This window comes from Lepeophtheirus salmonis, chromosome 1, assembly GCF_016086655.4.
Source record: "Lepeophtheirus salmonis chromosome 1, UVic_Lsal_1.4, whole genome shotgun sequence".
In the NCBI taxonomy this organism is placed as follows: Eukaryota; Metazoa; Arthropoda; class Copepoda; order Siphonostomatoida; family Caligidae; genus Lepeophtheirus; species Lepeophtheirus salmonis.
In genome coordinates, this window is record NC_052131.2 from 34,633,836 (window position 1) to 34,656,671 (window position 22,836).

At 30.9% G+C, this 22,836-nt stretch overlaps 3 protein-coding genes across 3 annotated transcripts in view; 2 read left to right on the forward strand and 1 right to left on the reverse strand.

The window, feature by feature from the left end:
* LOC121125790 (myophilin) overlaps positions 1-7,649 on the forward strand; it is a 31,890-nt gene extending 24,241 nt beyond the window's left edge. The window contains exons 3-5 of the mRNA XM_040721013.2: positions 6,016-6,138; positions 7,187-7,307; positions 7,370-7,649. Of these exons, the coding sequence (XP_040576947.1) occupies positions 6,016-6,138; positions 7,187-7,307; positions 7,370-7,552 (427 nt within the window). The 3' untranslated portion in view covers positions 7,553-7,649. The remainder of the gene's footprint in view (positions 1-6,015; positions 6,139-7,186; positions 7,308-7,369) is intronic.
* Positions 7,650-8,234: 585 nt separating this feature from the next.
* LOC121125795 (SH2 domain-containing protein 3C) lies at positions 8,235-12,710 on the reverse strand. The gene is made up of 6 exons (XM_071891519.1): positions 12,388-12,710; positions 11,842-12,228; positions 11,145-11,473; positions 10,651-11,096; positions 9,620-9,968; positions 8,235-9,453 (listed from the first exon to the last, which is right to left on the reverse strand). Exons 1-6 carry the CDS (start codon positions 12,513-12,515, stop codon positions 8,372-8,374), a joined length of 2,721 nt encoding a protein of 906 aa, XP_071747620.1. The 5' UTR covers positions 12,516-12,710; the 3' UTR covers positions 8,235-8,371.
* A 697-nt stretch (positions 12,711-13,407) lies between these two features.
* B9d1 (B9 domain-containing protein 1) lies at positions 13,408-14,715 on the forward strand. The gene is given in 4 exon segments (XM_071894110.1): positions 13,408-13,494; positions 13,596-13,752; positions 13,816-13,845; positions 13,847-14,715. Coding segments are annotated over 4 exon segments (648 nt in total). The 5' UTR covers positions 13,408-13,429; the 3' UTR covers positions 14,243-14,715.
* Positions 14,716-22,836: the final 8,121 nt, after the last annotated feature.

Genomic DNA, 22,836 nt, shown 5'->3' on the forward strand with positions numbered 1-22,836 from the left:
GTCCTTGTTTAAAACCTAAAGACCGGTACTTGTCAGTCCTTAAAGAAGGTAAAATCGATCCCTTGTGACGTCATTGAGAGAATTCTTCCTTTTTTTAATTAATACACTATTTAGTAGAATAAATTATATTTACTAAGTTAAAAAATATATATGTTCGTTATATGAAAATAGGGATATTTTTTGCAAAATATGTGCAATGTTCTTAATACATACCTCATATATTATTTTTGACTTAACACAACATCGACATTTACTGACAAATTCCGAGGATTGACAGTAAGAGGAGTGGTTCCAAGGACCTACAATCCTAATGATAGGACTGGTCCTAAAAATGGATAAAACCGAGTATATAAGGACTCAGACAACAAAAGCCCTTCCCCTCCCCCCTTTTGCGTGGCACCAGTGTTTTTATTTAGGGAGGTGGCATTTGTTTATCTCAGAAATTTTGGGATTACTTCTTTGGTAGTCTAATATTTTTGTGAAGTAATGGGGTCCTGCATGAACCGGTTCAAATTTGAATTTAGTAATGTACCGTTTTATATATGTGTAGTGGCCTCGATAGGATTATATATTTTTTTTGGGAGGGGGCTTAATTTTTTGAAAATATTTCAATAATCCACAGTCATTCACAAAAAAAATAATTTTTTCCAAAAGAAAATAAAATATTTTACCTTTTGGAAAAAAAAAAAAAAAATCAGTAGTCATACTCAAAAAATTAAATTTTTCTTAGAGAAATTTCAAAAATCCATAGCTATCTACAAAAAATAATTTTTAGAACAATTAAATATAATTAAGGTTCAAATATTAAATTTTTTGAAAAAATATTTCAAATTTTCTAAGAAAAAGTAAACATTTCTTAATTTTGGGGGTGGTGGGCTAAATCCCTTCCAACATAACCCTCCAGACGCTTCTGATGTTTCGATACCCTGCCCTACTATAGTACCAGTACTCTGAACAACTCTTCTACCTCACTCAAGTACAAAAAAGGTTAAGAATAAAAGAAACGAAAATTGGTAAAAAACCAACTGCGACGTGTTCTGTTAACAATGAATGAATGTGTGTGCTATTATTGCCTAATGCAGTAAAAAGTATAGGCAAGGAATACAAAAATAAAAATAATAACGTGCTATTTGCATAAAAAAGTATTAGCTTATATTATATTTATATATTATACTGTTTGAGTCATATATATATATATATGTATATTATGGTGCAAGTTGGGATTTTAGTACAAGTTGCAACTTGTACGATCAGACTGTACAAATTACAATTTTACGTTTCATACAACTTCTTTTTCTCCATTATATCTCCAAACCTTTCCTTTTTTTTCTTAATTTATTTATTGGGAAAAATATTTCTTGATTACTTTAATAATCGGAGCCTTGAAGGGTTCCCAACAACTTTCAATATTAGGGTCATTTCACGTCAAGTGTACACACTTTTTTTCAATTTACGACATGTTCATCACCTATTTTGATGGTCTTTTGGTGACCTGGTTTTTATATATGAAATAAGAGAGTGTGTGAAATATTAAGGTTCTCTGAATTACCAGGGCCGTTCTAGGGCTGCTCAAAGTTAAGCCTAATGCGTTGCAGCATTAGGTGTTATGAAGGCCATGATTCCGGTCGTAGTGGCTTGAAAAATTACATCAGAAACTACTTGTAAATCATATAATATTTAAGAAAATAAAATTCTAATACAAAAAAGAAAGCTGAGAACTCACAAATTTATACCAGCCCCAAGCCCCGCTAAAACCGGTGCTGTATGTTGGCAATAAAAAATGCAGAAAACTTGCAAATTTCGAATGAAATTTTCTACAAATTACATACAATCAAATTATAAACTATTAAAGGATAATTGATATGTATATATTAAATAAATGCCTACAAAGCCTTTTAAGGCTTTAATAACAACATCCATTTTACATCATATTGATATGAAACCTTAGATATGACTCCATAGATATATTTTTGTACCATATTGTCAAAAAAGATCCGTTAATCGAAGAAATTTAAACCTAATTGCATTTCTGGAAATAACGTTTAAAAAATATGTATTTGTACAAAGTAAGGTTTCTCATTTCCCGAGAAATACATTTTTAAACTACAGGTTCCCTTTAGTAAATAATAAATACTGAAAAAACTTAAGTAATTATATTATATTTAAAGAAGAAATATTAAACTTTAAGGTAGCTCTTGAATTCCATAACTCGATCCTTCTCATAACAAAAAAATGATCAGTAAGTAAAAAACGACCTAATTTTGCATAGAGCTGAGGATTGTACAATTGTGAAATATATTTACAATCCAACCTGTAAGCTAAAAGTCAATTTGCACTTCAATAGAATCAATTTTTATAATCCTCTTTTTATAAAAATATGAAACATCAAAAATGCCAAATCCATAGAGAACAAAATATAAAGAGCCGACAATTTGGGAATACGCTTGTTCTAAATTTCAGCTGTTGAAAAACAGGGATGTAGTAGAGAAGAAACGGAGAAAAAGAATAGTTTGAAAAAAGGAGAAGTTCCTGTATTAACGAGTTTAGACCGAGTAATGAATTTTACCTGCTCCATCTATTTAACTGTATTTTTGAGAAGTGTAGAGATTTTTAAAGATAAATTTTGGCAAGTTAATAAAACCTGCTGTTGTTATCTGTCAAATGATATATTGCAAAGAAATATTTCTCACGTCTGGAGAAAGATGGAAAGAAAAAGGTTGGAGATTGAAACTTTGATCTGCATTGTCCAGAAAACCTTGGACGTAGTCAAGCAGCTCAGGGGCAACTTCCACACTATTCACAGTTCTCCTCGAAAAGGTGGAAAAGTAAACTTAACATCTGTAGCTACCAAACCCTCTTTTGAGGACAATCCATCCATGTTCATCGACAAATTCGCAAAGGAGAAGTTCCTTTGCCCATCTACCGTGTCAAAGATGATCAATGCTGCTGAGGGGAAGTCAAAGTTTTTACTCAAAAACATCGACAATAATTTATGGAGCGCTGTTGAAATTTTCTTAATTAACTTCTGACCACCCCGGAGACGTACCTCAATCCACTGGACTACAGCATGTGATGGAAAGTTGAATACTAAGTCAATATTAATGAGTCACAATAAGAAGTTTAATAATGTACATAACATAAATACTATGTGAGTTTTTGGGCTGAGTTCTATAACATATTTTTTCATTCCAAGTATCTGTACTATAAAAAAAGAGCATATATAAAAATTAATATTTTAAAAGTTATTTAAGATCTGTTACTTGAATTTTTTTTTAAATATATTCATTAAGCAATAGTATATGAAATATTGCTCTTTGTAGGCCACAAAACCAGAAATTTTAATTTATGAAGGTCATTTACATGTTTTTCGTGTGTAAAACAAACCACACATCATCTCACTCCAAAGGCAAACATTTGTTGACTATATAACTTCTTTTATCCAAAAAGCCATAAAACAAGTTTTTCTGAATCAAAAAAGTTTTATTTTGAGTTCATAATGATAGTGTGCATTTAAAGTTTTGTTTTACATATTTTTAGAATCATATTAGATACGTAACGTTCCCTGTTGTTCATATACTGAATATACCTGGTTATGTTTTCATTTTTCTCTTCTCTTTAATTTACTTTTTATTGCGAGATTTTAGAGAAATAGTATTTTTTACAAAAATATTCAACATTTCGTTGGCAACATGTCTTATTTTATTATTGTAGATGACTAATGGATAAAACTAATGTTTAATCGGTGATTCCGCAAAGGTCTTAAAAATGTTGGTTTTCCAGAATAAATCCAGTTTCAATTAGACCATTTGGATATATTGCACCAATATAAAGTTCTTGAGGATACCAAGTTTAATGGCAACAATTTTAGCTCGACATAATAAGTATTTGCAGAGTTATCATAGGCCATCAAATCATAAAATGAATTGAAAAAATCGTTTTTTGTTTATTAAAAATTGAAGCTATTAACTGATTTTTAAAATTCGCTCCCAAAAAAATCAGGAGCTCAATTGCAATTGGTTTTATTTTGACAAAATATTCTGTCGAACCATTTTTTTAGTAATATTTATTTTTGACGGCCATGATAGCAACTGACTTTATTTCTAAAAAAAAACTTTGGAATATCGCCTCGAGAATGAAACGAGCTGATTGCCACCTAATGAAACTTATATTATGAAATAATTAAATGCAGGATTTCCTCAGATCCCGTGAGACAAACCCTAATATAAACAAACAACGCGCTCGGGAGAAATTATTCTCTTTAACTCAGTGTGTGTAGGTTCGTGCCCAGTTGATTCTTCGAGAAAGAAATATATTTATCTATATGGACTTCACTCAATATTCCTAGGTTAGTTGGAGTAATTGTAATACCATGATATTTATTTATACTTAATCAGTGGAACTCCCTCTGACCAATTAAAGGAATATTAAAAAAAAGTAATGTGAAGTAATATGTATTCATGATAATTATATTAAAGACGCCATATTTAAAGCTATTGTCATAATTATAAACATGACGTTAAATACGTATGTACGGAAAATCAGACATGTTTAATAATATTTTGCGCTAGTTTTGCAAAAAACAACAACTTTAGTACATACATATTTGTATAAAAACAATTTATCATCATCATAAATTCAACTTTGCTCGTTTTGCGTTTTTTTTTTTTTTGTGCAAATTAAATTCCTTTGAGAGAATAGATGTAAGTAAATAAAATAAAGCACTTGGAGCCTCATTTTTTATTAATTTAATTTCATTGAGGGATAAATTAAACAGATTATGTGTCTTGTTGTTTTATTTAAAGTGAACGAAAAATTGAATAATGATGCACAGAGCTTATTTTTTTCGTTATATCCTCTAGATGAGGGCTTCTTAATCCGTGGCAAGGAATTCAAAACAATTTAGAGTGAATTCATAGAGTAGTAACTTGTAAGGATTTTCGGTATGTAAAAAAGAAAAGAAGCAAAAATTAACATGGCAATCCTGACAGTTTGATGAATATTTTAGAAGTGAGTAGCTGAGCTGTCATACGTAAGCAGCTATGAAATGAAAGAAACGTAAAAAAATCCCACTCCGTATCTGGCAGGGAATTACTCCGTTGCACGCTACCAATCATCTACTATGACGTCAATATTAAAAGCGTGGTGGAAGTCAAGCATCAGTCGTACACGCGTTATGGTATAGCCCTGTATTTCTATTTGCCTGGGTAAATACTAGGTAGAATATGGCCTCATCAAATTCACTTAGTGCCCAATTTTTTATATGGAAATGAACTAAAATGGTTTTTGCAAACAATATATTGTTCTATTTTGTATGTGTGTCCATAATTTGACCATCAGATAGCCTATTACATTATACAATATCTTTTTTGGCTGGTATATGATCTGATACTGTATATAATTTCACTAGGTAAAAGTAAAATTGCTTTCATATAAAATATATGTTAATGGATATATTTCTCCCATTGTATAGAATTACCCAAATATCTCTTGAAAAAAGTATTGAAAATAATAATATAATATGTTAGTGCTAAGAAATAGTTTCATTAACAAATATCCATTACTCAAAGAATCAACCATTTTCACAAATTTCAAAGAAATTAATCTTACTTTATTGTAAAGATGAGTACTTTTGTCGAAAAATTCAAATTACAAAAGAAAATTTAGGTGTGGAATAAGTGTATCTAGTCAAGTGACTTTATTATGCTGATTCAAGTCCTCTCGTTTCTAACATTCAATTGCTCCTGAATCTTTCTTGAGCACATTATTAAATGACTCAAGAGTGACTTCTTTTTTATGCGATTTAAAAGGATTTGAGACAACTTAATTAAGTTATTTGACTCACAAGTCCGACTCGAACTTTGTAACTGAATTCTTAGTTACTTGAAATCTGTGGCACGAATGTACACATACACTATTTAAGTTAAGTACTCGTCTCTGTTTCACGGTATTTCTTATGATTATGTAATTGTTAAGACTCCTTTAATTAATAGATAATATAGATATATATTTTTAAAGATACGAGGATCTACTTCGTGATGGTGTCATTCTATGTCATTTGATCAATAAAATATCTCCTGGATCCGTCAAAAAGATTTTAGAAAATGGAACTAACTTCCAACTAATGGAAAACATTGAAAGGTAATAACATGCATAATTAACCTTTTGTTAGTGAACTGGTATTTTTTATCCCCAATTTTAGAAAACTACTTTTATTTTGTTTAACAACAATTTATTGTCATAACTTTTTATCACACTCCTGAAACGTATAATCAAAATAAACGCAGCTTTTAGTTGTTCTAAAGTGTGTGGCTATTATTATACGTTTTAGCTATGTTTAATTATTTTCGTTGTTTTTATATATTTCCATTCTAGCGAGGAGTGAAGAAAATAAAAAGATAGCTAGGGCCATAGGACGGACTGATCAGTCCATAGAATGAATGAATGGTAAAAAGATAGGACCGGTAAAAAAAATATGATTGAAGGGGAAAGACTGATTAGTAAATCAATCCTAAAACCGATTCAACACTAAGTTCATGCTTTTATTTTTATATCATGGGGTTACCTCGCTGAAACAAAAATGTACATTGTACTTTGTTGTCAGTTGTCGATGTTTCTGCTTTATTTTTCCTAATCAGTGTTCTTGACGTGGATTTTTTGAATTATAATTAGCTTTTGTTAAACTGTGAACAATTCCTAGCCATTATTGAATAATAGATCCATAGTTGGGAAGAATTGGCTAACTGCAAACTGATTTGGGGCCCTTTTTCTATTAGTGTTTGAAGAAAAGGTTGCGTCCACCGTTACAAAAGTAATGGCGCTATATATCATTTTCAACCTCACCAAAATTTATGATTACTTATTAAATACCCAAAATTCTTTAAAAGTAAATTGTTTGATTAAATTTTTTTACTGTAATAGTAACAAATGATGTCTTGTTAAGGGACATAACTAATGTTTTTAAGAATAATTTTTTTCTTTTGCTCCATAAGTATTTGTAGCATTGATATTATGAGTACAAAATGGCTAAATAGTTTTAAGAATATTAAAAATTTAAATAGTGTAATTTTGAGTATATTTCGACTATGTGTCAAGTGTGTAATGCTTTTTGGCTGATGTTTCACTCTAGTTCACTAACGAAGGCTTAAATTTATCCTTCACTTTAAATAACTTTTACACCGTGAAATAGGTTTCAAAAGGCCATAAAAAAGTATGGAGTACCTAACGAGGAAATATTTCAAACCCCGGATCTCTTTGAACGAAGAAATCTTCGACAAGTAACAATTTGTCTTTTATCTTTGGCGAGAATTGTAAGTATTAAATTACTTTAAAGAAACTTTTACAAGCATTAATTTAATTTAAAATAACATAGACACAAATGCACCCCGAGTATGAAGGGCCAAGTATGGGACCAAAGATGTCGACTGAGAATAAAAGAAACTTCTCGGAGGAAGATGCTCGACGTATGAGGGATGGACAAATTGGTCTACAATCTGGCTTTAATAAAGGAGCTACTCAATCCGGACAGAGTTTTGGAACTACAAGACACATGTAATGTGTCTTGTCAACATTGAGGCAAAAAATGATGACAGTAGTCCTTGTGTCTATTTTATGTTTTATTTTTAAAGAATAAATAAATATAATATTTTCAACATAGGGTCATATATATGGATAATTATTTATAAAGCTTTATATATGTAGGTAGTCAATTAAAATGGCAGGGCTGCTATACAGACCAGCCAAGAAAAATAAATGAACAAAAAAGTACATTTTACATTGTACAAACATTAGTTTTTAGGCCTCCTATTTTTGGGTATATATAACAAATCCCTGAGGAATTATACTACAAACTCCAAATTAGTTTCAATTCGTACTCTGAAAGAATTTTTCGCACTTGTTATAGAGATATTTTGCTACTAAGTACTCTTTTGATTTGGAACTTTGATATGATAAAGCAAGGAGTACTCTATGTATACATGGAATACGCACTCTTTTCTCCTTCCGTTTTTTTGACCAAGTAAGGGCTCTTTTTTAAAGAGTACAGCAGTTATGAAATGAACTAGAAAAATAAATTAAAACAATCGTGTAATGAATGCCTTATGGAGATAAAATATTTCATAGTAGTTCATCTATTTATTTTAATAATTAATAAATAAAGTTAATTTAATTACTTAAAATATTGGTTATCTAATTGTTTTAATTCAATTATCTCTTTTCTATTTTCCATTAATAGAAAATTAGAAAAAATACCCTTACATTGGTTAAAAAAAGAAGGAAAAAAAGAGTGAGCGTCTCATTTTTAGAATTTCCTTGAATAAAGTCATCTTGTAAATAATATATAAAACAAAATTGTATAACTCTGGCACATATTTTCTTATTTACTACATAAATTAGCTAAAACGGAGATCACTTTTTCAAACTTTGAAATCCTTTCAACACAGGATTGATTCACTGCTCCATTGCTACCCCAGAGTAACTTTAAATGAAAGTTTGTATGAAAGAGATCATAGAGAAGGATTTCATCTTGAATTTCAATGTCATTGATGTATTTAAGTCCGTTCTCTCTAAATCTATCCAGAGACTTCTCTGAGGAACATTCTTGAGCATAGGCAATATGAGAGTTGAATAGAGGGAAGGGCTCAGGGATGGGAACTCCTTTCGAAAATTTGAAAATCTCGTTGAATAAGTTTCGAAAGGTTTTGAGACCTCGTAGATCCTTACAACCGCTCAAAAAGGGAATTATATGAGGTATAACGATGAAAGAAGTCTCTGAGCTCTCAATTTCCTCAAATTTTCCCTCATTTAATATTTTTAGTTTAGATTTTAATTCATGCTCCAGACAGGACGAGTCCTCGGGGTAGTTCTCATTCAATTTTCTCCAAATGCTTGTGATTCCACGGAGCTTCACATTTGATAAAGCATTGACGACATTGAAAAATCCGACTAAATTATTGGATAGCTCTGACGCAATGGATATCCACTTCGCCATGAGAGCCACTGACTGCTCTTTGGATGTGGCTGTCAAAATCGTTGTTAAGATAAAGTACTTAAGACAAAGGCACCGCTCCATTAAATCCTCACGTAGTTGTTTTCCCTCCACGAGCGTTAGGAGATGAAGTCCAGACTTTATACCAGGAAGACCGTACTCTCGATTTAATGTAATGGATAGGAGATCCATGTCCAACTTCGTGAGGTGATATGCAAGTACGTCTGACTCTGTATCCAAGAGTGTTCTTTGTACAGCATTAATGGCTGTTGGATCAAGAGGTTTGTTCCCCTCTTTGGGTAAATAAAGTGTGCGAAACTCTGAAGGATTAAATGCAGAACTAAGTGAAATTGGAGTCATGGGGATTTCTTCGATGGAGGAAGAAGATGCTCGTAGTGCACATTCTTTTTCTTCCACGGGCGCGGTAACAGGCTCATTTGATGCAGATAAACTCGTTTCTTCTTGCGGATCTAGATATAAAATTTAATATCAATATGCATTTTGCAAATGCTCGATTAAATAAATTATCATTTCTTTTTTAATAAAAAGAAATATGATCAATCATTTTATTCAAAATATCTATATATTTTAAATGATATTACTAAATAATAAATAAATTGATAAAAAGCTCCTTACCTTCAAAAGAAAGTGGATCTCCTCCAATACTAATCCCCTTATTATCTTCAGACCCATCATTTACGTCAGTATTAAGTCCTAAAGGGAAGGGATCCTCGGGAAGAGGAGAATTTGCTTCATGCTCTTCATTTTCCTCGTTGGTTGATGAACTCAATAATGGAGTCAGTTCCTGATGCTCAAGGAGTGAAGTATTATCATCAGTCGTAGAAGAGAGCTCCGAATTTTCTGCAACTTCAGCCTTACTCAACGGTTTTTTTCTCAAAGTCAAGTTTATTGAGCCAGGTTGAGGTGGAGGAGGTGGCGGCACTTTGGGTCGAGGTCGAGATAAGGCTCTCGGATGATCATAGAACTATTTTAAATCCATAAATTAGGAATCTATCAGAGCCACAATTAATTTGAAAAAAATCTCAGTTACGATATTAATGATAAACATCCTTGTGAATAAATGTTTAAAGTAATAATATAATTAGTGATGTGGAAATTTTCCAAATTCTTGTGAGTATATGCTAAAAAAGTTTATGTTGGTAACCTTGAAGAATGTATTTTTATTAATTATTCCATCTTATTTGGAAAATTCAAATATATTAGCCATATAGACAGAAATATATACATGAAAAGTTAATTGATCGCAGTTTGGCATTGTACTGCTTTTTTAATATAAAGTTAGGTAGAATAATTCAGATGCTATAAAGGAAATTGGGTAGGGATGCCCTTGGTTTGAAAAACAAGTTTAGACTACTCAACATTGAACCTAATCATTGGCTTTTTTTAATATTAGCTGAGTTAATTTCATTGAATATATGATTGGCTAAAACAATATCCCAGGAGGAAGAAAAAATTAACCATCTACTAGGATGATTAACTCGTGAATACTGTGACTGTCTTATCTTTCTCAGTATCTTCTCCAGTATATCCAGCTGATATTTAGATTAAAATATTTCTGCAACTTGTCACCTCTACATATTAATTTCTCTTTGGTATTAGAGAAAAAAGATTACTCTAGTTTATAAAGCAATCTATGTCAATGTATAGATATGTCGTCTATCAAAGTTACCAACGTATGTTTTTTTTTCATTTACGCTCACAAGGGGTTTGACAAATTTCACAGCCTTAATTATAATTTTTTTTGAACAGCTCGTGATAGATTCCTGATTTCTTTCAATTTGAGTTGAGGACAAACATGGACGCGGCCGTGGAAGTGTGTCATACACAACATTTGGTTTCTTTACTCTGCGATTAAGAGTGGCTGTTCCATTATTGATACTATGGTTGTTATTTGAATTGGAAAATGAATTTTCCTTAAAGCAACTGAAGGGTTGATAAAGGGAGGAATCACTCGGTGATTTTGTTAATGAAATTGGTGGATGGGCATCATTGAAATTATTGCATGATGTCTGGGTCCCAACTCCGGCTGAATTCACATTTAAAGAGGTAGTTGATAAATTTTTCTTTGGAAAATTATGAGCTTTAGGCATATCTGAAAAAAATATATTTTTTAAAGTAAATATTTTATGAACCAATTTACCGTCGGACTTCCCCATCTGAGTTCGATGAAATGTACGATAATTGTTCATAATAGGAATAAAGTTATTTGAAGAGCTGTTTAAATTGTTAGACAAAATACATTGACGTTGCTTAATTATGTTGGCTTGAAGATTCAAACAACTTCGCTCGACATCCTTCAAATATTTTTCCATGAGACATTCCTGTTGCGTTGTATTTGTTTTGACACTACTTCGTCCTGAATTCGTACGTGAAGAACTTCTTTTTTCTGAAGAGGAGTTTGGCGTCCGAGACTTTGAATACGTTGGTGATGGACTACTCATCGAATCACAGAGACTGGATTGACGTAATCTAAAAATTTATGTTGATTGAAATAATGAAACGTAAATTTTCTTTTGTCTTAGATTCGAGTATTACTCTAACGCGAAATAACTCAACTCTACGAAAGCTGACAATTATCTGTAAATATCTCTAATCCGTTTGAAATATTTTTTGGAAAATTTCAGCAATAAATAGCCTAATTTTTAGTATCAATAAAAAGAAAAGTGCAAAACTACAGTCGTTCCTTTTTTATTTAAAGAACAGTCGATGTATTAAAAGGGTGAAATTACATTACCAAATGCTTGAGCTCGGAAATTACTAATACGAACTCGACTTGAAAACTCAAAGACTCGAACCTGGCCGAACTTGACAATTTGACACTACACCTTACACATTACCTATTAGTCTTCAATTTCTGCAACTGTTTTTGAATCTGTGATGTTGAGTAGTGTCCAAGGGGTACTTTTCGAGCTCTAGGTGCCTTGATTACAGCCCCAGAAAGAAGAGACACCGGTTTTTTATTCGACACATAATATGAAATTAGATCTGGGATTGTGGGGAAGGCCTCTTCTTCAAATCGATAGCAAACAGTTTCTTGAGAGGTGTGAGCATGAAGAACGAGTCGATTCATTCTAAAGTGTAAAATACGATTCCCAGAGCTTTTACATGTGAGAACAAAGTCACCAGGAGAGCTGATACAGTCTCTCACTAAGAAGTCCCCATCTGATTCCACAGTGGTTTCTGCTGCCAATCGAGTTATGGGCCCATGATACCATTGATAAGATCTGGAATTGAGAATATTATCCTTATCATTAAAATATTATGAAAAGTCGGTATATTTTGTATACATAGAGTTCTCTCAACCTCTTTTTGGTGTATATATAACTATGGCTTTGAAAATGTTAATTCCCGCTAAGTTTATTTCATTTTTTACAGCAGTTTACCTTATATCCGACTCATCTAAGCTCAGTTCATAGCCCAAATCTCTTTTCCTTTTATCCTCATAGTCATCATCCAACGAATCCACACTCACATTACTCGTCGAACTATTCACCAAATCCCCTCCACCCATAAGAATAGGTTTAGCAGAACCTTTTCCTGGAGGGGGGCGGGGGTGCAGGGGGGTTTTGAATGGTGATGATACATTATATTAATATATTTTATTGACTTTTAAAAATAATCAAGTGAGGGACGACCCAAGAGCAGCAACTTCATCATCATCGTGATGAATACTACTCCGTCCTCCTCCCCCCTTCTCTATATGTGTTTGTAAAAAGGGATTTTTTTATATATGTAATTCGGGAAAGCGCATTATTACTCCGTTTTTCCCCCCTTCTCTTTTCCTTTTTTTTTTTTTTTTTTTTTTTTTGAAAAAGAAAAGAATGTCTCCCTTTCTCCTTCTCCTCTTATTCTTCTTCTCTCCCCCTTTCCTTCCTCCATCTTGTGCTAGTACAATGCTACTCCTTCACAAACTAATTATTAAAATATTTTATAAATTAGTAGTTTTTTTAGTTTTTTATTCTAGACAATCTAGATATAAATTAGTTGCATGTATATGTCATAATTTAGAAGCAACAATGTTTTGCATAAGGAACGATTAATGTATACAAATAAAAATACTATCAGTAATCTTCTACAAAAAAAAAAAAAAAAAAAAAAAGAAAGTATATAAATCCTAAGGGAGAGAAAGAAGTGTATTTAGAGGGAGAGAAGAGAAAATAATGTTTTTTTCTTCTTCTTCTCGGTAATATGTAATTCACATCTCATACATGAATTTATGTGCATTTTGATGAATAATATAAATAAAAGGGATATTATTATTAAAACATTGAAGTACATTAACACCCCATACATTTGCTTATGTCAAAAACGCATTCCCATGACATGCGTTTACATACATAAATTATGTTATGATGACTTAATGTGATGCCTCTTTTTATGTATTTACAAGTTTATATTAGAATATATAATTTCATAACAACCATAATGAGGGATGTATTTCTATTAAGACATCTAATGACAGTCATCAAAAGGCTTTCACATGATTCCAGGTATTAATTCCATTCTTGTATCGTCTTTCTATTCAATGTGTACCTCAGACATATGAGAATTGTTAAATTAAAGGCTAAATCATGACGTTTTCTGACACAAGCACCGTGTTTTTACTCTCAGTGACGGGACAAATCCAAGGGGCGGATTTTCCAGGAATGGACGATCTTTACTGCCGCTACAGCTTTGTCTCTGGACCTGACTGGGCCATTACTGCTGGTCAAGAAGAAGGGATTAGCCAAGTCGCTAAAAAGAGTTTAGTAGGTATAATTTTTGTATTCATAACGCGGCTTTTATTTATTTTTTTGTTTCAACGTATTCAGGATGGATATCAACGCACCATATGGAACTTCCCCCCTTGACATCACATACCGCTCCACGTGCCCCTTTGGTTGGCCACAACTCGTCGTCTCTGTCTATGGATTGGATACTTTTGGAAATGACGTAGTGAGAGGTTACGGAGGCATCCACGTTCCTATTTCTCTAGGTTCAAAAACTCTGACCTTCCCTGCATTTGTACCTGAATCATCTTCCCTTCTTCAAAGATTCACAGGATGGGTTACAGGAAGGAGGCCGGAATTTATTGATCCACGTGTTGTAGCCTCTGGAGAAGGGCGGGACGTGACGCGAACACGGACTCAAGGACAAGTCACGGTACAATTCAATGTGGTTTCCAAGGATTTTAAAAAGTTGGGTTATGATACGACTCCAGGAGAGGGAGGATCCGGATCGTGTCAGGGGGATTCATGAAATTGGAGTGTGGCTTCAATACTTTTAGTTATATATGAGTGTATTTTTTTTATTATGTTTGAAATATTATATATTTATCCATGTTTTAATGGTATGGCTGTCCAAGACTTTCACTATTAGGGAGAAAGCTTTCAAATGCATAATTCTCATTAAAGGACAATTTTATGGGGACCAACTAAAACAATGCACAATTATTTGTGGCTTTACATTATATAAAGACGTAAGGGAATAAATCTTCAAATCTTAATTTATAATACAAAGTGTATTTTCAAGGCTTTTCTATGTAAATCTTTAAATAACGAGTACCCTTCTCTTTTTTTTTAAATATATTTTCAAACCATACGAAAACTATGTAAATATTATTACTTTGTCTCGCGTTCCCTATTTCATGAGTATGTACATAACTAAAGATGTATATTTTTATAAACTATAAAAACATGTATAAAAATAAACTTAGTTTGCGAGTAAATAAAGCCTATTTATTTATAAATACTCATAGAGTAGAGTGGAGGGGGGGGGATACAGGTAGACATATTTTACAAAAAAAAGTATGTTTGTTTAAAATTTTTATACTTATGGATGAGAAAAATATGTTAATAAATAGGAACATGTTTTTGATGAAAAATTACTTATAGAATGTACATACATAGATAGTAGGCTCACGTGCGCCATCTTTATGAAGATCTTGGAAGTATAAACGACCAATCTATATTTATCAGAAAAGTTTGTCTTTATTTATGTATGTATGTTATTCGTAAATCCATTTTTAAGTGTATCTTAAGAATGTAGATCTAAGAAAAAAAAGTTACTTGAGGACTTATTTCTTTCAACGAGTGTGTGAAGCAAAACCTCATAATAAGAAGGAAAGATAAAGGAAGTTCAGCTAGAAGGCGCTCTTGAGACTAAAACTCCCTGCCCCATAACGTCATACTAAAAAGAGCTGTTATTAATAATATTTCATTCTTTATGAGAGAACATTTAAGTACTGAGTAACTACGTGTGATTGTCTTGATGTTTTTCATTTGAAAAATAACACTGATGAATCCGGGGGAACTTATATTCTATAATATTCAAACCAAGTTCGTTTGATTGTTGATTCCTAACAACTCCCGGCAATACCAAGTACTATCTTAGGTGTTTTATAAAAATACAAACCATTAATCCTATACTAAAAACAATTTGAAAGTGATTACATAATTTTTTTTTAAATATGTTCATTTTATAAAATAACGATAAAAGTAAAAACTAGCGTGGCACTCTGTAGAGCCCTAACTTCCCACTAAAATCATTGTTTCTAAAAAAATTAACAAAATATGACCTCATTTTAGTGATGCATCTCAATTATTTTTGTGTGATATTGACCTCTCACAATTTAATTTGAGTAACATATCTCAATTTTTTCCAAATTTATTGTCAATTCAGCTTTTTTAACATTTTTTATGACCTTGACCTCTCAAAATTTAATAGCCTTTTACTGCTAATATAAATCATCTCCCTACCAATTTTAACAAAAATTGCTGTGTAACTTTATCCGTAACCCTCCATTGAAAACATAAAAATTACATTTTGTGTGACCCTGACCTTTTCCTTTGACCTCTCAAAATTTAATGGCATCTTACTGTTAATACACATAAATTATTATGCGTGTTGAGATGTAGAGAAATGAAAAGTATGCCTGAAGAAACCAGAAAAACCTATTGGCTTCCAGTAGGCAGAGAGGCCACACTTTTTGAGAGTGAGCTCGTCAAAATTAAAATCCCTGAAAGGATGGGACGTAGACTAGTATTAAATACGGTGGGTGACGTCCTTGAAACTCATCCACTAATGAAAATGCTGAAAAATTACCAAAGAAGCTGTTGTATAAAACAACAACTTTTGTTCAACTTCGTTGGTGGAGGTAATAAGAACGTTTATTAGAGGGGGAGGGAGAAAAAGGAAGCAATTGTCCTAGGTTCCATTTTTGCTTTTGAGAAAGTTACACTTTTAAGGAAGGTCATTAAGAAAGGGCCCAAATTAAATTCGGTATTTCTAAAAAAAAAAAGTGAAATTGCTAAAAAAATATTTTACACTTATAAAAGATATGAAATAAGCTCAAATTAAAAAAAAAAAGCATAACTAAAATGACCGCCACAGATTTATCCTTTCACAAGGCCACCCAAGCTAAAATCGGTCCTATTAACAAATGTGTCGACCAATCGGCTTTGTTATTGCTTTTCTTTGTAATCTGTAATGTCAATAAAAACTCTCCATAAAAAGACACTAGCGTAACCGTCAATTGACTCATTCTTTTTTTGTCAGATGACGATTTGTCTGCTCATATATTGTCCCTAGTAATGATATGAACGTTAATTTATTGTACTCGAACATGGTAATAAACTTTAAACTATTTTCTAATATTTAATTAAGAGTGGCAAGAAATGAGAAGAATTTTGTAGCAACCAGTTATTTTTGATAATATTTTCATTCTCTAACTACAGAAAAAAAATTGGAAGGTACAATACTAATAACATTAACATTGTACAATGTAACTATCTTTCAGGGTCGAACACTATTTGCATTAAACGTACATAGTGTTAGACCCTGAAAGAGGTAAAAAAAAATTCCTTTCCTTTTTGATAGTCGAGGTTAAGAGTGAATAAAAAACTAGTCATGGACTTCACATTATCCACTCCATGTACAAACTACGTATGGGAAAAATCATTAAATAAGGAGAGGTTGCGGGACTTATGTATTTATTAGTTGCGGCTGTTAAATATATATTTTCAAATATTAAATTCTTAATCTAAAATCAATAAAAAATATCACACAAGATACAATATACAAAACATTTATGCGGGATTGTTCTTATAGTTATTGCGTGTTTTTTTTGCATAGTTTGCATAATTTTCTTTCGTGCTGTCTATGTTTGTAACATATTGAGTACAAAAGTTAGAAAGCCTTTGAATAACTTTAGTTGGTAATTTTTTCCCATCTTCATATATATTTTACTTTTGTGGTTGTGTAAAATGATGATTGTACTTCTTTTTATACTGCCTTTGAATAACTTTATTTTGATTATTATTAGCAGGATATATACACAGATATGATTGAAAAAGGTAAAACTTTTAGATAGCCTTCTTTTTAGCTCAGTATGCTACATTTGTTCCTTTTTTTTTTCGCCAAACTGTTTCTATTTAATAAAACCAAAAAAAAAAATTATAATTATAACTATAATGCCTTTAAAAACAGCTTTAGATTAGGGCGTCTGCAGGACGTGGTCTTTTTTTCAAAATATTTAATATATAAAATTTAATTTTTTAAATTTGTATTTCAATAAAATTAATTTATCTAATATTTTCTAAAAAAATTAATTTTCTCTGAGTAGCTATGAATTTTTGAAATATTTTCGGGTATCATGTATAAGTTTGCCTATACATCATAGTTTCTCTTTCTATCTCGAAATTTGAGACAGCGACAGAGGATTGTTGAAATTCAATTATAGTAACCTTTTAACATTAAGTAAATAACTTTGGTACGTCAAGCGGAGGAACCCAAAGTGAGGGGATAAATTGACGGATGGAGTGGAGAATCTAGACTTTTTCGAGTTATTAGGATTATTAGAATAATTAGCATTACCCATTACTTTTATCCAAAAAGAAGAAGCAAATCCAAAATATTAGTCCCAAATTAGATTTCATCGATAGCTTTGGATCAAAACATTTTCATTTGGAAGGATTGTGAATTAAACGAATTGGAAATTTGGACTGCTTAAATAAAATGATTTTAATTTATTTTAGAATGCTTCTTTTCTTTATTTAAGTATGCCCTTCAACACAATGAGATCTTCCATATCTTATTTCGTGATAGTGCTAATTATTCAAATAACTCGAAAAAGTCGAGGTCCTTCCTTGACGTATCAAAGTTATTTCTTTAATATTAAAAGGTTGAATTTCAACTATAATCTGTCGCTGTCTCCAATTTCATGATAGAAAGAGAAAATATGACGTGTGGGAAAACTTATACAGGATACCCGAAAAAATTTCAAAAATTCATAGCTATTCAAATGAAATTATTTTTTTTGGAAAAATATTAGAAAAATTAATTTTCATTTAATTTTGTGAGAATAGTTAGGGATTTTTGAATTTTTTTGTGAATAACTGTGGATTTCGATTTTTTTTTTCCAAAAAAATGGATATTTTAAGTTTTACTTTTCAAATTTCTTTCCACAAAATTTTAATATTTGTATTATTTTTTTGAAAAACCAAAACTCAACTTGACACAACTTGTTTAAGCTCTATACCCATAAGGTCAAATATAAGGGCTCAGTTTGTTATAAAATCATGAAAAAAGTCTTCAAGAGCATCCAGGTTTCAAAATCAGAGAAATAGTAATCTCCTCTTTAACCTAAGATGAATATAAAAATATACCCACCTTCATACTTTATTAAATTTTAATAATTAAGTTGGAATTTGAAAGAGCAGGAAACAATGTTCCTGATGTTTTAAATTTTGTCTAGCTTTCTCCAAGTGTGGTGATAAACGAACATCTATAAAAAATACACCACACTTATATGCAACGTTTAAGTTAATGGAGGCTCTCTTAACATAATGGAGAGGAAATCTAAAGAAATTCCTTCCCTGAAACCTAAAATATCCGTTTTAACTTCAAACCAAGACTATGGAATTTTCATTCCCAACTCTAGGAGGTGAAATTATTTCGATTTTTTTCACTCAATTAAAGGTACCTTTAAGGAACATCAAATTTGAAATGATGTAAGCATCATCAACGAAAAACATAACTTAATGATGACTAAAAAACAGGATCGAATAGCCTCCAACGACCTGAAAGTCATCCTGAGTTCAGTTCTAAAGAGTCCAATCACACAAGTCGGATAAATAGTTTTTTGAATTTAATCTGGAGATTCATTTACATATAAACTTGACACATAAAAATTGATGTGAAGAAACTGAAGAATGTGTCATTTTTTGAATAATTTTTCATTTTTTGTCTATTTTTTTCATCAAATGTCAATTTTCCATTTTTTAATAAAAAATGCCGCAAAGTGCTTTTTGCACAATTATACAGCAACATTTCCCATACAACAGAGTAATTTTAATTTTCGGTTGTAGTGATAAATAATTTTTGCAATATTTGTAAAACTGAACCAGTTATGGCGGTTTATAATTTTTGCCAACATTAGTATACATAACTTTTTTTTTTTGCAAGTACCAAAAAATTACTTGTAGGAAAGTGTTTTGCTTTAAAAATGCCAATAAATGATATAACATTTTTTTTTACAAAATTCGCAAGTTTTTGTTTTTTTGTAATTTTATTCCCAAAATTCGATTTTAATTCATAATTATAGAACTAATGTTATAAGAGCCAATAAGAAAAGTATTTGAGGGAGGGGGTTCTGTGATGAAACTTTGTGGATTATCTTATTTAACCAGATGGATATAGTGTGATTAGTATTTGTATTATAAACTTTATACAATTTCCAATTAATCGTTATTATTATTAGTGATGTGTCGCGGGCTAAATCTTACAAATTTTATTCCTAACTCGCTTGAATACTCGTTACTCACACTAACACTTTTGCTCGCTAAAAAACTCGTCCGACAAAAAAATGATATTTTTTAAAGAATTATTGAAGCTTTTAATTTAAAAATTGTTTTCATAATTAATTATCCAAGATTCACTTAGAAATTAGTTTAACTAGTTTACTCTAAGATATAACTACTATTTAAACAAAGAATATAATGATGGTTTCTAAGATTATACTCTAGTACTGAAATACTGGAAGGGCTAGAGGAATTGGGATTATTTTAAAGCTTAAATCTCAAGGGATATGCTCAACGAATTAGTAGGTAGTAGATTGAAAATCAAATTTGACCATTCAAATTTATTTTTAATCGTAGCCACTCCCTTATGTATTTAGACATATTCATTAACATATATTAATTTAGCCAAGTTTGTGGCATGCCATTTCTTCTGATGATAAAATTTTTAATTGTATACTTAATAAACTACCTAATTCCAAGTAATTTCGATTACTCCCATTAGAGTTAAAAAAAAAATCAAAAAATCAAACAAAGATTACTTTTCATATCAACTGGGATTAAGAGGACACATAACACAAAATTCAACATTTTTCTACAAATGTTGCTTGTGGGAAAAGATAAATTCTAAATTTCGCAAAGGAAGGAAGTCAATCTAGGTAGATTTACATGTTATAATGAGATAGAAAAAGAAAAACAGAAAATCCCAAGTTATGATGAGTTCCAAGGTTCTTTTGACAAGTTCCGAGTAATCTCGAGTTTTTATGCCTATGAGCAGAGTTTTTGTGTCACTTTTTATTTACTTAATAAAACTCGAGTATCAATTTACGAGTTTTGTTCGTGGCACATCACTAATTATTTTCATATTAAAATAATTAGTATTATAATTATCAGGATCTTTCTCGATAACAACGACACCTTCATATTATGATTATAATAAAATAATTCTTTATACTCAATTATTCTATTAATAATTGTCAATGTGATGTCCCGCTCCCCCCTTCACTGAGCAACGCCGGATAACCATTTGCTAGTTTATTAGAGTTTTATTGGTACTTACACTTTAAAAAAAAAAGAAAACAAACATAATGTTTTATTGCCAAAAATTCAAAAATTTCTTCTGCCCAAACCTCAATATAAAACCTCTCACCCTTCGAGAGGAGGAGTCGTTGTGTCAGCAGAGGAAAGGTTAAATTCAATTCTAGTATAGATACTCTAAAAACAATATCTAAAATAAACTTTAAAGGACAAAAATACTGAATTGAAGGTTATAATAGTCATTTTCGTGTTCAACGTGGTAAATAACAATATTCAATTTAGGCTTTAGCTGGTAGGCGCTCCAATACCTTAATTTTGTTGCATGGTGTAATTAATTTTAGGATTTTTTTTCATATCTAAGAAAAAAATGAAATACTATTACTGAAAAATTGGAACCAGAAAGTATATGATAAATTAAGAATTTATGTAATAGGGAGAGGAAAAATAATATGCTGGGAAGATATTATATGGAAGTATATTTCAATCTGTATGTTAAGTATACACCACTGAAAAGTTACGGATCTTTAACGCATAAAAAAATGTCAAAAATACAACTTAATCAATATAGTTTTTTTTTCTTGATAATATTATCTATTTCATTACTGTAAATATTTTCAGATTATTTCAAATCCGCCTTATCTTCTCTTTCGTCAAAAATACCAAGAGTTATGATGTACATCTTCACAAGTTCTTCTAGAACTCTAGATAGTGGCTTCGGTAGCCCCCTTTTTTTTGGGGGGGGGGTATAATAAATCTATGGATATAAGTAATTATATTACTGTATTGATAATTTTTGGGCTAAGCTCCCCAAATGATCTAGGCATGGCTTACCGGAAAACCTTGCTCCATATATTATGTAGAGCACCTTTGAGATTATTGCCTCAATCTTACATTCATCCTTGGCCCTTGGATTGGTAGCAACCTGTCAATCGAATGGTGAATATACACCATCTTATTATAAGTTATTTTGCATCAATCAGAGCTTACAAAAGTATATTTAAATATCATTTTTGACCCTTTAATAAAATACAAAGTAGCTATTAATGTATGTATATTTTCATTAATCAGAAATGTAAAAAGAGAAGAGGGTATAAAATTTGATGAAATGGTTGAATGGTTATAACCTACAACCATGATTAACTCGTATCCCTGAACTCAAAATTTTTAATCATATATTTATGTATGGAAACCGGCGAGATTTTGATATCAAAATATTTTCCAATCCAATTTTATATTATGAAAATGATTAAATGTATCCGTGTCCCTAAATGCACCTAAAAATTTAACAACAAGAATTTATAAATCAAGTGGGCATATTTTTTTCATAATATCCAAAATCCGTATTTTTATTTGGAAATTTGTGTTTTAATCGTTAGATGAAGCACTTTTTTGGACCTTTAAAGGTGTTTCAACCAAGAAACAACGTATTTAAATATTTTTTGGAGCTTTAAATGAAGCATTTCTTTGTTCCAACACCTTTATACGTCTCAAAGTACTAAATTTAAGGATTAAAAAATTGAACTTCCAACTAAAAATATGCTTTAACATTTCAATATTTAATATCCTTTTACTGTGACCATATATAATCATCGTATTAATTTTGATCAAAATCGATTCATTTGTTTTGTTTTGTCACGAATGGTTTGTTTCGTTTGTCAACAGATTTAAAATCTTAAGAATACAATATTTAAAAAAACAAAGAAATTAAATAATTATATAACGAATGTGACTTAATATAAGGTTCGGCAAGGAGCATGTGTAGCTAAAACTCAGAGCGTCATATTAAAAATTAAAAGGAAGGGGGTCCAGATATTTAGCATTGTCAATCTTAAGCATTTTTAGCGTACTAGTTTTGTTGTTGTTGGCATATATGCATTATTACAAAAATATCGATCTTACTTTAATTAATTATATGGGATAGATATATACAAGTATATAGACCGTAAGAACAAAAATAATAATCATTATTAATCAATATATGGTACATATACTAACTTTTTAAAAAGTATTAGTTATTTT